The sequence below is a fragment of the Dermacentor variabilis genome, chromosome 3, assembly GCF_050947875.1.
Source record: "Dermacentor variabilis isolate Ectoservices chromosome 3, ASM5094787v1, whole genome shotgun sequence".
In the NCBI taxonomy this organism is placed as follows: Eukaryota; Metazoa; Arthropoda; class Arachnida; order Ixodida; family Ixodidae; genus Dermacentor; species Dermacentor variabilis.
In genome coordinates, this window is record NC_134570.1 from 149,717,530 (window position 1) to 149,730,220 (window position 12,691).

Genomic DNA, 12,691 nt, shown 5'->3' on the forward strand with positions numbered 1-12,691 from the left:
CAGAGTAGTCTGAGCTAGTGAGGATAGGAAGGTACCCGATTGATGCACCACTCGAGGTGAAACTGGAGGGGCAAAACATCCCGGAGAGGAACATGATAAGAGTCCTGGGAATGTGGCTACAAGCAAGCAGGAAATGCAGCGACACACTCAGCCTGCTCAGCAAGTCGGATGAACAAATAGGCAGAATGATAACCAGAGTCTCCCACCGAAGGCATGGGATGAAAGAAGACGACACGCTAAAACTCGTCAGAAGCCTCATAGTCAGAAGGGTAATCTACTCGCTGCCATACCACCCCACGATCAAGAGCGAAACGGAACAAGCAGAGACAATCCTACGGAAGGCCTACAAGACGGCACTCCACCTACCAAGAAACACACTGAACGACAAGCTGCTACAGCTAGGGATTAGCAACAGCTTCGCCGAACTGGCAGAAGGCCAGCTTGGAGCACAGTTTCACCGACTCAGGGACACATTTACGGGAGGAGCGCTCCTGACAAGGTTAGGTCGCGACCCAAGGCGGCATCTCGACCGATCCGCCGATATACCCGACGAAATCCGTAAGATCCTGCAGGTCAATCCCATTCCGAAAAACATGGGTCCAAATCTCCACGTGGCCAGAAGGCAGGCGCGGGCAGATTATGTGGAAAGGCATTTAGCCAAACTATAAAACACAGTTTTCACGGATGCAACACTGTATCCATGGAATAGACATACAAAAAACATTAAGGCAGCTTCGGTAGTGGTTGACAACGCAGGCAAGCTGATCACCTGCACAACTACACGTAGCGCCAGTATAGTGGAAGCTAGGAGGTCGCTGTGGCGCTGACGGCGGCTGAGGGCGATAGAAAATACAAATCAATTGCCATTTTAATGAATTCAAAAGAGACATGCAGGAACTGCACAAAGAGTAGAATCTGCAGGGCTGCCTTAGCTATCCTCCACAAGGCAGAACACACCTAAGACACACGGAAACCCACAAACTAATCTGGATTCCGGCCACACGGGGATAGAAGGAAATGAAAGGGGAGGCAGCTCGGCTCGCGAGATCACGTACCGAGTCGAGCGGCCACACGCCCTGGGACAGCACTTCACCCTGGAGATCGGCTATTCAGAGTTACTGAACTACCACAGAGACAAGAGAATTAGATACTCCCCGCCACACAAAGCCTTAACTCAGCAAGAAACAGCTAGTTGGCGGAGGCTGGAAATGGCAACCTTCTCTAACTTACATATACTAAGCAAGATGTATCCTACACAATTTAGGAACACATGCCCGTGGTGCGGGTCAACCCCCACGCTTTACCATATAACCTGGGAGTGTAAACGTAGCTACAGAATACACCAACACAAAACCCCGAGTGTGGAGCAGCGGGACAGCCGGCTCACCAGCTGCGAGCTCGCCGCCCCAAGGGCAATGGTGCAGCACGCAAGCGAAGCAGCGCGGCTCAGTGGAACCCTGGACTAGGGGCCCAACTCTGCTAAGTAGGTCAAGCTTCAGCAGCGATGAAGACGAAGACCGAACGCTAAACCCTTAATAGACCAAATAAAGTTTTCTCTCTCTCTCACTCATATTTACAGGGTGAAACGAGGTCCGAGAGGAAGCTACAGGCCAGGCCCAGCCACGGCAGAGTACCCCGACATCACGCGCGCACTCTACTTCGTCTTTCTCTGCCTCAGTCGCACATTCTTGCGACAATACTAAACTTCAGCCCCACTCTTACACTCTCTCTGTTAAGGTCCTCAATCATTTGTTGTAACTCGTATGCAGTGTTGCTCAATAGAACAATGTGATCAGCAAACCGAAGATTGCTTAGATATTCGCAGTCGATCCTTACCCCTAAGCCTTCCCAGTTTATTAGCTTGAACACTTCTTCCAAGCACGCAATGAATAGCATTGGAGATATTGTGTTTTGCTCCCGTAAAGGCCCAGCGCACTTTATAAAGTGCACTATCGTAGAGTTTCAGAGAATAAAGCGCCAGTCATAAAACTTTCACAATGTATCTACAGTGCAAAAATTAGTCTAACACGAAAAATCAACGAAATGTAAACGTTGATACAGGCACGCGTCTGTTATCGTTAAATATTTCGTGTCATCTTCACAGCCTCCCTATGAGACGGTGTCAGCGTATTTTAGTTCCACACTAAAGCTGTCGTAGCGCCTACTGGCCAGCACTGGTTCCCTACAAAACGCGGTCAGTGTCAGTTTAACATTTGTTGTGTCGTTCGCTGTTTGTTTAATCAATTGCTATCGTATTTTTTTTGCCTTACGTGCATTAAATGTTTTGTGTACCACTGTGAACAAACACCTTTGTCTCATTTTTGGTGCCCTGAACTTCTGCCTCAGTGACCTACTGAAAAAAGGAAACTGTAACACACCCGAGCGCAACACCCGAACGCCGACAGAGGGCCGGTGCTTCTGTTAACCTGATAGAGTTGAGGAGGGGCTTCTCACCGTGGATCGTTCGAGAATGCGGGCGTAAATGCATTTCACACTATCTTTTTTTACTTTTCATTCACCTCATACACAATTTTTCTAGCGTTTTATCAATTTCAGTTTTTCAAACATTTGGCATTTCCACGAATGAGGGACGAGGAAATGAAAGCAATAGCAAGGCTTAGCCTTGCGCTGAAGCACCTAGGATGCGGTTTTAAGAATACGCCAAGGCGACGCGTTGGCGTAGCAAACTTATCGAAGCAATTTCTGCTGCTCTGCTGAAAGAGCTGCCCTGGCAGTGGTTGCACATCTCACAACGCTGGCATCATCGCGATCAGCACCACCTCACCAGCGTTGCAGGCACCGCAACACAATTCGGTGAATGAAATGAGAGGGTAGTTCGGAGCTCGCAGTGCGCTGTTCATTCCGCGCGGACCACTGCATACCACTGCTCAGCAGGAACGCTCTTTGCCAGGCGTGGTAGCCAGAACGCTGCCTTGGCTCTCCTGCGCAGTCGATTGATCGTAGAATGGGGCTACGTCCCTTTAGCTTCCTCGTTGTCACAGCCAAACACACCGCGCACCTATAGTGTCTCTGTTGCCTGTCACAGCCTGTTGCCTGTCACCGATGCTTGTCACAGCGTGATAACGGCAGCGCCAGCGGCAAATGCCCCTCGGGCGTGCGAATAATTGCTCTCGCTCGCCGTAAAAGCAAGGCAATGTGCTTTGCTGCATCGTTTCTAGAAGACCGTGCCGCACAGTTTGTTAGCTTTCAAACTTCTTTTTGTAAGCGGTCATTATGCGTAATGGAAATAGGTTTACGTCAAGGGAACTTTAGTTGCCCGTCTGTTACAGGTATAGATCGGGCACGGCGTGGAATGCTGCAGAAGAAGCGGAAGAAAATACCCACTTGCAAGGTGCGGCCTTCGGGCGAAACATTGTCCCCTTCAATGTGTCCGGCTCTTTGCACTGGCCGCTCAACTGAAACTGAAAAAAGAAAAAAAAAGTGTGAAGAACGAGAGTGTTCACAAACGAAGCATTGCATCAGATCAACGTCGCCATTTTAGCAATCTGGTCGCTAGATTTAACCACTTGTTGGTCTGCTTAGCTAACGGCACCTTTTTTTCGTGATGTGACCGAATTATTCCTTCACTTTCTAGAATGGCGCTTTAATGCTTTTTCAAAAAACTACAAAAAGGCCCCCATGATTTACGACGAAGGTGCTACCTGACCACGATGAAGAAACGGTACGGTTAGCACTTTTTAGACGCTATTCGCTGTGGTTAAAAACACTGAGGGAAATAGGTTTCACGTTTCCCTCTAGGTAGCGGTTTTCTTTTTTGTTTGTTTGTTTTCGTTCTTTATAAAAACAATTAAAATGGGTGCCAATGGCGCGGATGCTGCAGTCGCACCAAATACGTTCAATTGGTGCCCATTCGAAATGCAGCAGTTTAATGAATTACTAATGCGTATGCCATTAAATTTTTAGAGCACAGGAGGTGAATATAGGGCCACACTAAATGTGTATTAAGGTGTCTCCGTATTTGAGGTGTCGGGCTCGTTGACGTTAACATCAATGCACCGCCTCCTTTTGTCACGGCTTTCGGGCCAGTTAATACTACACAGAGCCGAGTTTTCAGGCGGATCTAGGAATGACCACGTAGTATTTGACTTGCACGAAGTTCGGGAAATTGTAATTCAATTGAAATTCTTATTTAAGTTTAGCCAGCACTTTAGTGATGTTAGAGGGTGAAGACAAAAAGCTATATAGATATGTTGGTATATATAGAGTCAAAATTATTGATTTAATTTAAAGAATTCACAGAGATCCAGTCCGACTGCTGCACTGAAATCGCGTCTTCGTCGTTTTCGACAGCCAGCTCACTTTGTAGTCCTCGGCTTCTACATAAGCGGCAAACCACCAAACAGCCAGAAAGCATCGTCTCGATGCTTCAAATGCGACAAAGACAAATAAACATGCAAAGCCCACACGCTGTAACACTGATGAAGTTTGTGAAGAGGAAAGGATCACTCAAGCGGGACAAGGCGAATGAAAATAAAGATGACCTAGTCAACGTGAGTGGTACGTTTTAATCCTAGAATGTCCGTCTCATGCACACAGCGGGATGGCCGAGTCGTGTCTTGAAGAAGGATAACTTCATAGTTGACCTCGCTGAGGCAGCGCAGGACTATGTAGGGACTAAAGTAGCGGTGCAGTAACTTTTCCGGCCAACCCCGTTGGCGAATAGGGGCCCACACCCAAACATGATCACCGGATTGGTTTATAACCTCGCGATGTCGAACGTTATACATCTCAGAGTCTATTTATTATAGATTCTGAATTCCCTAGCGTGCAAGCTTGCCAGGTGCATCTGCGAGCAGGGGAAATTCATCTGCGTTACTGGTAATGTCGTATTGCTGGGTAGCAGCATGGCATGGTGGCAGCCTCAAGGCCGTGGAGCAACCGGAAAGGAGTGAACCTAGAAGTTTCTTGACCATCAGCCTTGTATATGAATGTAACGTAAGGCAAAACACCGTCCCAATTCTTGTGGTCGCTGTCGACATACATGGAAAGCATGTGAACAATTTCTTGTTTAACCTCTCCTTAAGGCGGTTGGTCTGAGGATGGTCTGCAGTGGCTCGACGGTGAGCTGTTCCACTAGGCGTCATGAAGTCTTGCACCACCTGGGTTGGGAAAGGCGTACCACAATCTGTTATGACTATTGCTGCTGCACCATTTAGGAGAACGAAGTTGAGGAAGAAAAAGTGCGCGACATCACCGGCAATGGCTCGCTGAAGGGATCCAGTTTCGCAGTATCGCGTCAAATAATCAGTCGCAACCAGAATCCAGCGGCTGGCAGCAAAGAACTTAGGGAACTTAGGGAGCATCGCACGCGAAACAGCGCTGCGGTAGCTCAATTGGTAGAGCATCGCACGCGAAATGCGAAGGTTCTGGGTTCGGTTCCCACTTGCGGCAAGTTGTTTTTTCATCCACTTTAACTTGCATTGATGTATAGTTTCTTTATTTCATTTATTAAGGACAAGTGATTTCCCCTAAGTTGTCGTTGGTGTCAGTGTTTGTTGGCTTCTTATGATATGACTAATAAAAATTGGGCCCCTCGGTTAACCCCCTTTCTTCTCGTTCATTTCATAAGGAGGGTCTCGAATGCGGCTACATTGATGCCTTCAGGTAGCATATGTGGGTTTATTGACCAGTTGCCTTCACCCAGAAAGGTCACGTTCTCGTGACGCCTGCGGCAAGAAAGACGTTCCACGTCCACTGCCAAGGTCTGTGAGTGGTGGCGCTGGCTAACACTCCCAGGGTTCTACTAGGACACATAAATACCCAATAAAGTGGAAACAGCGCCGCGGTAGCTCAATTGGTAGAGCATCGCACGCGAAAGGCGAAGGTTGTGGGTTCGGTTCCCACTTGCGGCAAGTTGCTTTTCATCCACTTTAACTGCCAGTAATGTATAGTTTCTTTAGTTCATTTATTAAGGACAAGTGATTTCCCCTATGTTGTCCGTGGTGTCAGTGTTCGTTGGCTTCTTATGATATATATATATATATATGATGTCACAGTCGCTAATGTGTGAAGAAGAGGACTATGATGGTGGCCTGAGAGACGACGAGGAAGAGGGTAGTTTTTTTATCGCTGCTCTACGCTTGTTGGCCCAGCCATTAAAAGCCAACTGTAAATAGACGCACGCTTCTTCCTTTCCGTAACATCATTGGTGGAGGTGCGGGGTAGGTCAAGTTGTACAACGCCGGCGGAACAGTCAATTAGAGCAGAATGGGCGGCCAGAAAGTCGAGTCCGAGGATCACATTGTGAGGGCAACGTTCGAGCACACTAAACAAAACGGACGTGTGGCGACCGGCGACACTGGCACGAGCAGTACACATTCCAAGCACAACCGGAGTTCCCCCGTCGGCGACCTGGAGCAGTCGAGTCGGAGCAGGAGTCAGTACTTTCTTCAAGCGCGTTTGAAGCTCCGCACTCATAGTGGAAATTTGGGCTCCAGTTTCGATGAGAGCTGTAATGGGCAAACCATCCACGTCCACGTGCAGAAGGTTCCGATTAGTAGGCAGGGTCAGCAGAGGAATTTCAGGCCGGTGTTCTAGAGCAGCGTCACCTCCAGGAGCTGCCCCAGTTAGTTTCCCGTCGGAGAGCGGCGACGGTAAGCTGGGATGGAGAGCGACGCAGCTGGGGCGAACGGGAGCGCCGACTATGGGGTGTCTTTCATCTGTTCTTTCTGTTTTTCGCACCACTGGCTTGCAGCTCAACTCGTCCAAGTGCCACTTCGGTCCCCGCCAAATAACCATGCTCGGACAACTCGTCGATTCGTCAGGCATTCGCCCCGACCCCGCTAAAGTTCATGCTGTGCAGAATTTCCCCGTACCAACTTGTGCCAAAGATGTTCGCAGCTTTATTGGCCTTTGCTCGTACTTCCGCAGATTTGTGGAAAATTTCGCCCATGTTGCCCGCCCCCTGACTGACCTCCTGAAGAAAGACGTTCCTTTCTGTTGGGGCTCTGAACAAGCGTCTGCTCTCTCGCAGCTCATCACGCTGCTCACCACAACTCCTGTTCTCGCCCATTTTGACGCCTCCGCTCCGACAGAAATCCGCACTGAAGCTAGTGGCTACGGCATCGGCGTAGTTTTAGCTCAACGCCAATGTGGACACGACCGCGTCATCGCCTACGCCAGCCGCCTCCTCTCTCCCGCAGAGCGCAATTACTCGATTACTGAGCACGAGTGTCTCGCCCTCATTTGGGCGGTGGGCAAGTTCGGACCCTATATATATGGTCGGCCATTTACAGTTACAACCGACCACCACGCCCTTTGTTGGCTTTCGTCCCTTAAGGATCCCACTGGACGCCTCGGTCGCTGGACCCTACGGCTGCAGGAATACACATACACTGTGGTCTCCAAGTCGGGTCGTCTACATCAGGACGCCGAATGCCTGTCTCGTCATCCCGTCGATGTACCGGAAGGCTTAGTGGATGTCGCACCGATCTGCATTCTTTCGCTCTCTGCCTTGCAAGACATTGGCGCTGAACAACGACGCGATGAGTCGTTACGCCACATTATCGAACGCCTCCCCTCTGATCCGTGTGACCCATCCCTTCACATGTTCGTACTACAAAATGGCATCCTCTTTCGCCGCAACATGCACCCCGACGGGCCTGAGCCCCTAACCGTCATTCCGTCTCATCTGCGACAGACTGTACTGCAGCAAGTGCACAACGTTCCCGCCGCTGGACACCTTGGGGTTACGCGGACCTATGACCGAATTCGGCGACGGTTTTTCTGGCCCCGTCTCAACCGCTCCGTTCGGCACTATGTTGCCGCGTGTGAGTCGTGTCAACGCCAGAAAAGACCAGCTGTGCCTCCTGCCGGACTGCTGCAGCCTTTGAATATACCGGCCGACCCTTTTTTTCGCGTTGGCGTTGATCTTCTCAGACCATTCCCTATATCGAATGACGGAAATAGGTGGATTGCCGTCGCTACGGAGTATACAACTCGCTATGCCATTACTAGAGCCCTACCGACCAGCTGCGCTACAGACGTCGCTGATTTCTTGCTTCACGACGTTATCTTGCACCACGGTGCACCTCGTCAACTTCTCACCGATCGCGGCAGATACTTTCTTTCCAAAGTCATAGACGACCTACTTCATTTCATGTGCAACTAAACACAAAATTACTACCGCTTACCATCCTCAAACTAACGGTCTCACCGAACGCCTGAACCGCACATTAACTGACATGCTAGCAATGTATGTTTCCTCCGATCATCGCGACTGGGACATTGCTCTACCATTTGTCACGTTCGCCTACAATTCCTCGCGCCACGACACAGCAGGCTATTCCCCCTTCTATCTCCTCTTCGGCCGTGAGCCAACTTTGCCTTTCGAGACACTCCTCTCGACCACGCTCGACTCGCCGACAGAGTACACTCGGGTTGTCATAACCACAGCGACCGAAGCACGCCAGATTGCCCGCATTCGCCTTTCTGCTTCACAGACACGCCAGAAGTGCCAGTACGACCAGCGCCATCACGACGTGCATTACGAACCAGGCGCTCTTGCGCTAGTCTGGTATCCATCTCGGCGTGTTGGTCTTTCGGAGAAATTCCTCTCGCGATGCTAGCTAGGGCCCTTACCGCATCCTTCGCCAGGTGACCCCTGTCACATATGAAGTGTCTCCGCTGGATGCCACGGTGCCTTCACCTCTCTCTGACATTATCCACGTCAGCCGTCTCAAACCTTACCTTTCTCGGACAGATGAGCCGCACCAATACGGTGCTTTTTCCGACGGGGTTGATGTCGCAGTCGGTAATGTGTGAAGAAGAGGACTATGATTGTGGCCTGAGAGACGACGAGGAAGAGGGTAGTTTTTTTATGGCTGCTCTACGCTTGTTGGCCCAGCCATTAAAAGCCAACTGTAAATAGACGCACGCTTTTTCCTTTCCGTAACATCATAATATAAATCAGAAGTGTGATGTTTTAGAATATTTCTTTCATAAGTGCCCCGCAAACGCGTCCTCACCTAAGAGTTGAATGAGCGATGAAGTAGGCGTGCCCTGACGTGCTGGCGAAGTTGGCGTGCTGGGCTACGAAATATGGGGCTGAATGCAGGCTTTGACGTTCGCATATCGCCTTACATTGAAAAGTGTCTTTCGATATCTCTGCACAATTTTTGCCGCCCTTTACAGCGAAGGTTGGTATCAGCTGGCGATAGTGATGACCTTGGGCTAGGTCGGCCAATGACGACGAACAAAAGAGAAGAAGGGTAAAGGAATCGTTAACGATCACTGCTCCTCGTTCCAAATCACCATGATGAGGAAAAAGCTGCGAAAATAATTCCCTTGATGGAACAGAAAGAAATATTTAGATGAGCATCACAATAAACCCAAAAATCATGTGCATGTCAGCGCGCAACCACACCAGCCAGCAGAAAACTGCTCCGAAATGTCCATTTGTGTATTCGGAAAATTCTGTAAATATCGGTATTATTTACCTGCATTAGACGTTAGATGAATAAATGTTTCATGTACTATACGTTCTGTTTGTAGCCCGCCCCCATCCCGACCAAACTTCAACGGCTATTTAGCGCTGTAGCTGCTAAATAAATTAAAACATACAGAATATATGCAGTAGGTATGGGCAGAAGTTGTGACTGAGTTTCTACCAGATTTGCCCCTGCTTAAAGCAGCGCGAATGTGGGGGTAGTTCTGACCGCATGAATGGCTCTCAGCTATATCGAGATGAGTTCCGCCTACTTCAAGCACATATAATCAATGCTGCGTTCAATATTTTCCGGTAGTCGATTCGTAAGTTGTCATTTTTTTGTGAGAATGTGATGCCCTGCGTGACGTTTCTTGATTGTAAAATTGAATTCATTTGCTTTATACTTCGATGGATGCGAATGGAGCAATGCATTTTTTTTCAGCACCTGCTATTTTCTTTTCTTTTTCTTCTATCCACAGATATGCACGAAAAGCATATCTGAACGCACTATAGCAGCCTGCGGCCTTGAGGTGCGCTCGTTGCTGAAGCCTTGTTTCGTATCCTTCTTCGTAGACGATGGGAAAACTTGAATAGCAGGATCTTTTTCTTGTGCGATATTTGTTGTGTTAATTCTACCTGAATACACTGCGCCTTTCTTTCGGTAGGTGTGATGCACTACACGCCAAGGCAGAACCAGTGCAATAAAAGAATTTGACAAAGAAACTATTGTCTAAAGCTTCACAAGTAGTGCATACCTTCGAGCCACGTTCGATCTTCAACATCACCAGTGGGAGGGCCTGGTGGGATTGGTGCTCCTGACGCCAGCAGAATGACCGCAAAGATCGACATTGTTGCGAGACTCATTGAAGCGAAAATCAGCAGCGGCAGTCGCGGCATTTACCTTAATGGCTCCCTACGGTAAAACAGCAGACTGCCGAAAGGTTTTCTTTACAAGAATGCAGCGCCTCATCAAAGAATGTTTTTTTATAGAGAAAGCGCACGGGCTTGTTCTCGGGGCTTTATCGGCAATCTATCAGAACGTTCCCCACATGTCTGACTGAAATTATCCCAGGTCAAAATATGCAACGTGCCTCGTGCTGCGATTAATCTCGAGTGCAGCTGGTCGTTCCTGCGGCTCTACCTTTTATGTTTTCAGAGCAGCACAGGACTTTACAATTTTTTTAACGATAGTCACGGGGTTAGCTTAGTAACCTTGATAATAAATGGACGCTTAGGAACATTCAAACTGATGGTAATGAGAAAACGCTTGCGACAGAACTAATCATGATAAGCCAACACCGCGTGCTGTTCAAGAATGCGTTCAGCATGCATTTGGAGGTGGAAAGATGTTGAACTGGGTGTTTTCAACTCTTCCTCTACAGTTGGCAACCACATGCAGCGTCTCAACAACACCCTTTCAAAGCGCGAGCGATCCCGAAGGAACATTTGAGAGCTCTTTCCTTACCAGCGGGACCACCGGTATCACCGCGGTGTTTTCACTAGTCTCTTAGAGTGCGCAGTGTTAGGAATCGGCGGGCAATATCTGCTAGACGAGGACAAGATATCGCGGTAATTTCCTCATTCTAGCTAAACGAGTTAAAAAGATACATCGTGCTACATGTCAAAATTTCATATAAAGTGAGCCTGCTCTTCATCAGAAATGGTTTCTTGACAACACTACACCTTCAAAATTCCACCTATCAATGGGTACCTTTCGATAGGCTTACCGAAGCTCTTATGCCTAGGCCTGTTCTAGACGACGTCAGTTCTAGACGAACTGACGTCGTCCCAAAGAAGCATCCCCTCGAGGACCACCACATGCGCGGGTCCCGATACCCTGATGACGTACGACTGAAACCAGAAGCGGTCGCAGACGCTACACCCTGCAACAAATCCGTATTCGACAGGGTGCTTTTGAAAGTACCCCTCTACGTCCAGCAAGTACGCAGTCCTCCCATCGCCGCGGCTTGCCTACAGCCGGCTTGTTAGCGGCTGTTTCCTTGGTGTGCCGCTGATCTTCGGCCGTGCGTCCTCTCTCTCGGTGCCCCGCTACATGGCCGCGTGTATGTCGCCGCACCTCCTACGTCGCCGCTTCGGTACGCGTAGCATACTTCTGTTGTCTCTGCAGAGTCTTTGCAATTTACCGTCCCCTTCCGCTTGATTCTTTCGAGGGCCCATCGTTGTATCTCTGCGTTGAAGCCCACGAGCAACATTGTGCCGATAGCGCAACCGAGCCTCGTCTATTTCTGCGCGCACACCAGTATCGGCGATTGGAGAGAGATAGAGAGAGGGAAAGAGCGATTGTGAAGACGATAATGCTAGTGATCGAAAGAAAGGAAAGACGATTGATTCATCCATTGTGAAGAGGAAGAGGCCCAAGAAGAAGCGCGAAGCGAGTAGAGGCGTGAGAGAGGGCACGTGGGAGAGCGCGCGCATGCTCGTTGAGAAAAGAGAACTGATCACCGAACTAATAGCGGACAGTGAGCGAACGCATGGGGTAGGGTGCCCATAGGCTTCGAACTGCATGACCTCGGGCGGCCTCGCATTTGACCCTGGCCCCCACTAGCAACAAAAAGAAATTCTTCGCATTTAGCATTGCATGACTTCCTTACTTGATGACACCGAGAGATAAAGGCTCCTGTGTACCCCGGCAATTTTTCTTCATTCTTTTCCAATCACTCGCCACCCACAGGCGCACTTTGGGTGCTATAACATAACACTAGCAAAATCTGTTGTTATTCTAATTATGCCGCTAGCTCTCCGCGATTGGTCAAACATATCTTGGGCCAACGTCACATTGCGTGTCTGTCGCAGGATACCACTAAAGCCTCGATAACTCCTCATCTGATATGAGGGGCACGCAGAAAATATTCACGCTTAGGTGGAACAAAAGAAACATAATTATTTCCACTGATGCGCCTTTCTTGCCATTAGCCATCCGCTATTGGTCAAAATATATCGGGCTTCACCCACTGCACTTTTCCTTTACCGGAAAGCAGATGGAAGACAGAAAACCGCGAGAACTTACCACGTCGAACTGTCGTGTACGCATTCATTTATATATCGAACAACACGGAGCGGAATTCAATAAGCTACCTTATGAACAACCTTTGACGTAAGAAAAAAAGAAAACTCGCAGTTTTGCCCGAAAGACAAAGCACCGGCTGCGATAGCAAATTAGTAGATAGCTATACTAAGTAAGGATAGTTGTGTTATCTGCTGTATAAGCTTGTAAACATTCGT

At 48.9% G+C, this 12,691-nt stretch overlaps 1 protein-coding gene across 1 annotated transcript in view; it reads right to left on the reverse strand.

Annotated features, from left to right (window-relative positions):
• Positions 1–10,541, reverse strand: part of LOC142576392 (astacin-like metalloprotease toxin 5) — a 65,194-nt gene extending 54,653 nt beyond the window's left edge. The window contains exons 1-2 of the mRNA XM_075686509.1: positions 10,204–10,541; positions 3,346–3,416 (exon numbers count right to left, since the gene is read on the reverse strand). Of these exons, the coding sequence (XP_075542624.1) occupies positions 3,346–3,416; positions 10,204–10,345 (213 nt within the window). The 5' untranslated portion in view covers positions 10,346–10,541. The remainder of the gene's footprint in view (positions 1–3,345; positions 3,417–10,203) is intronic.
• Positions 10,542–12,691: the final 2,150 nt, after the last annotated feature.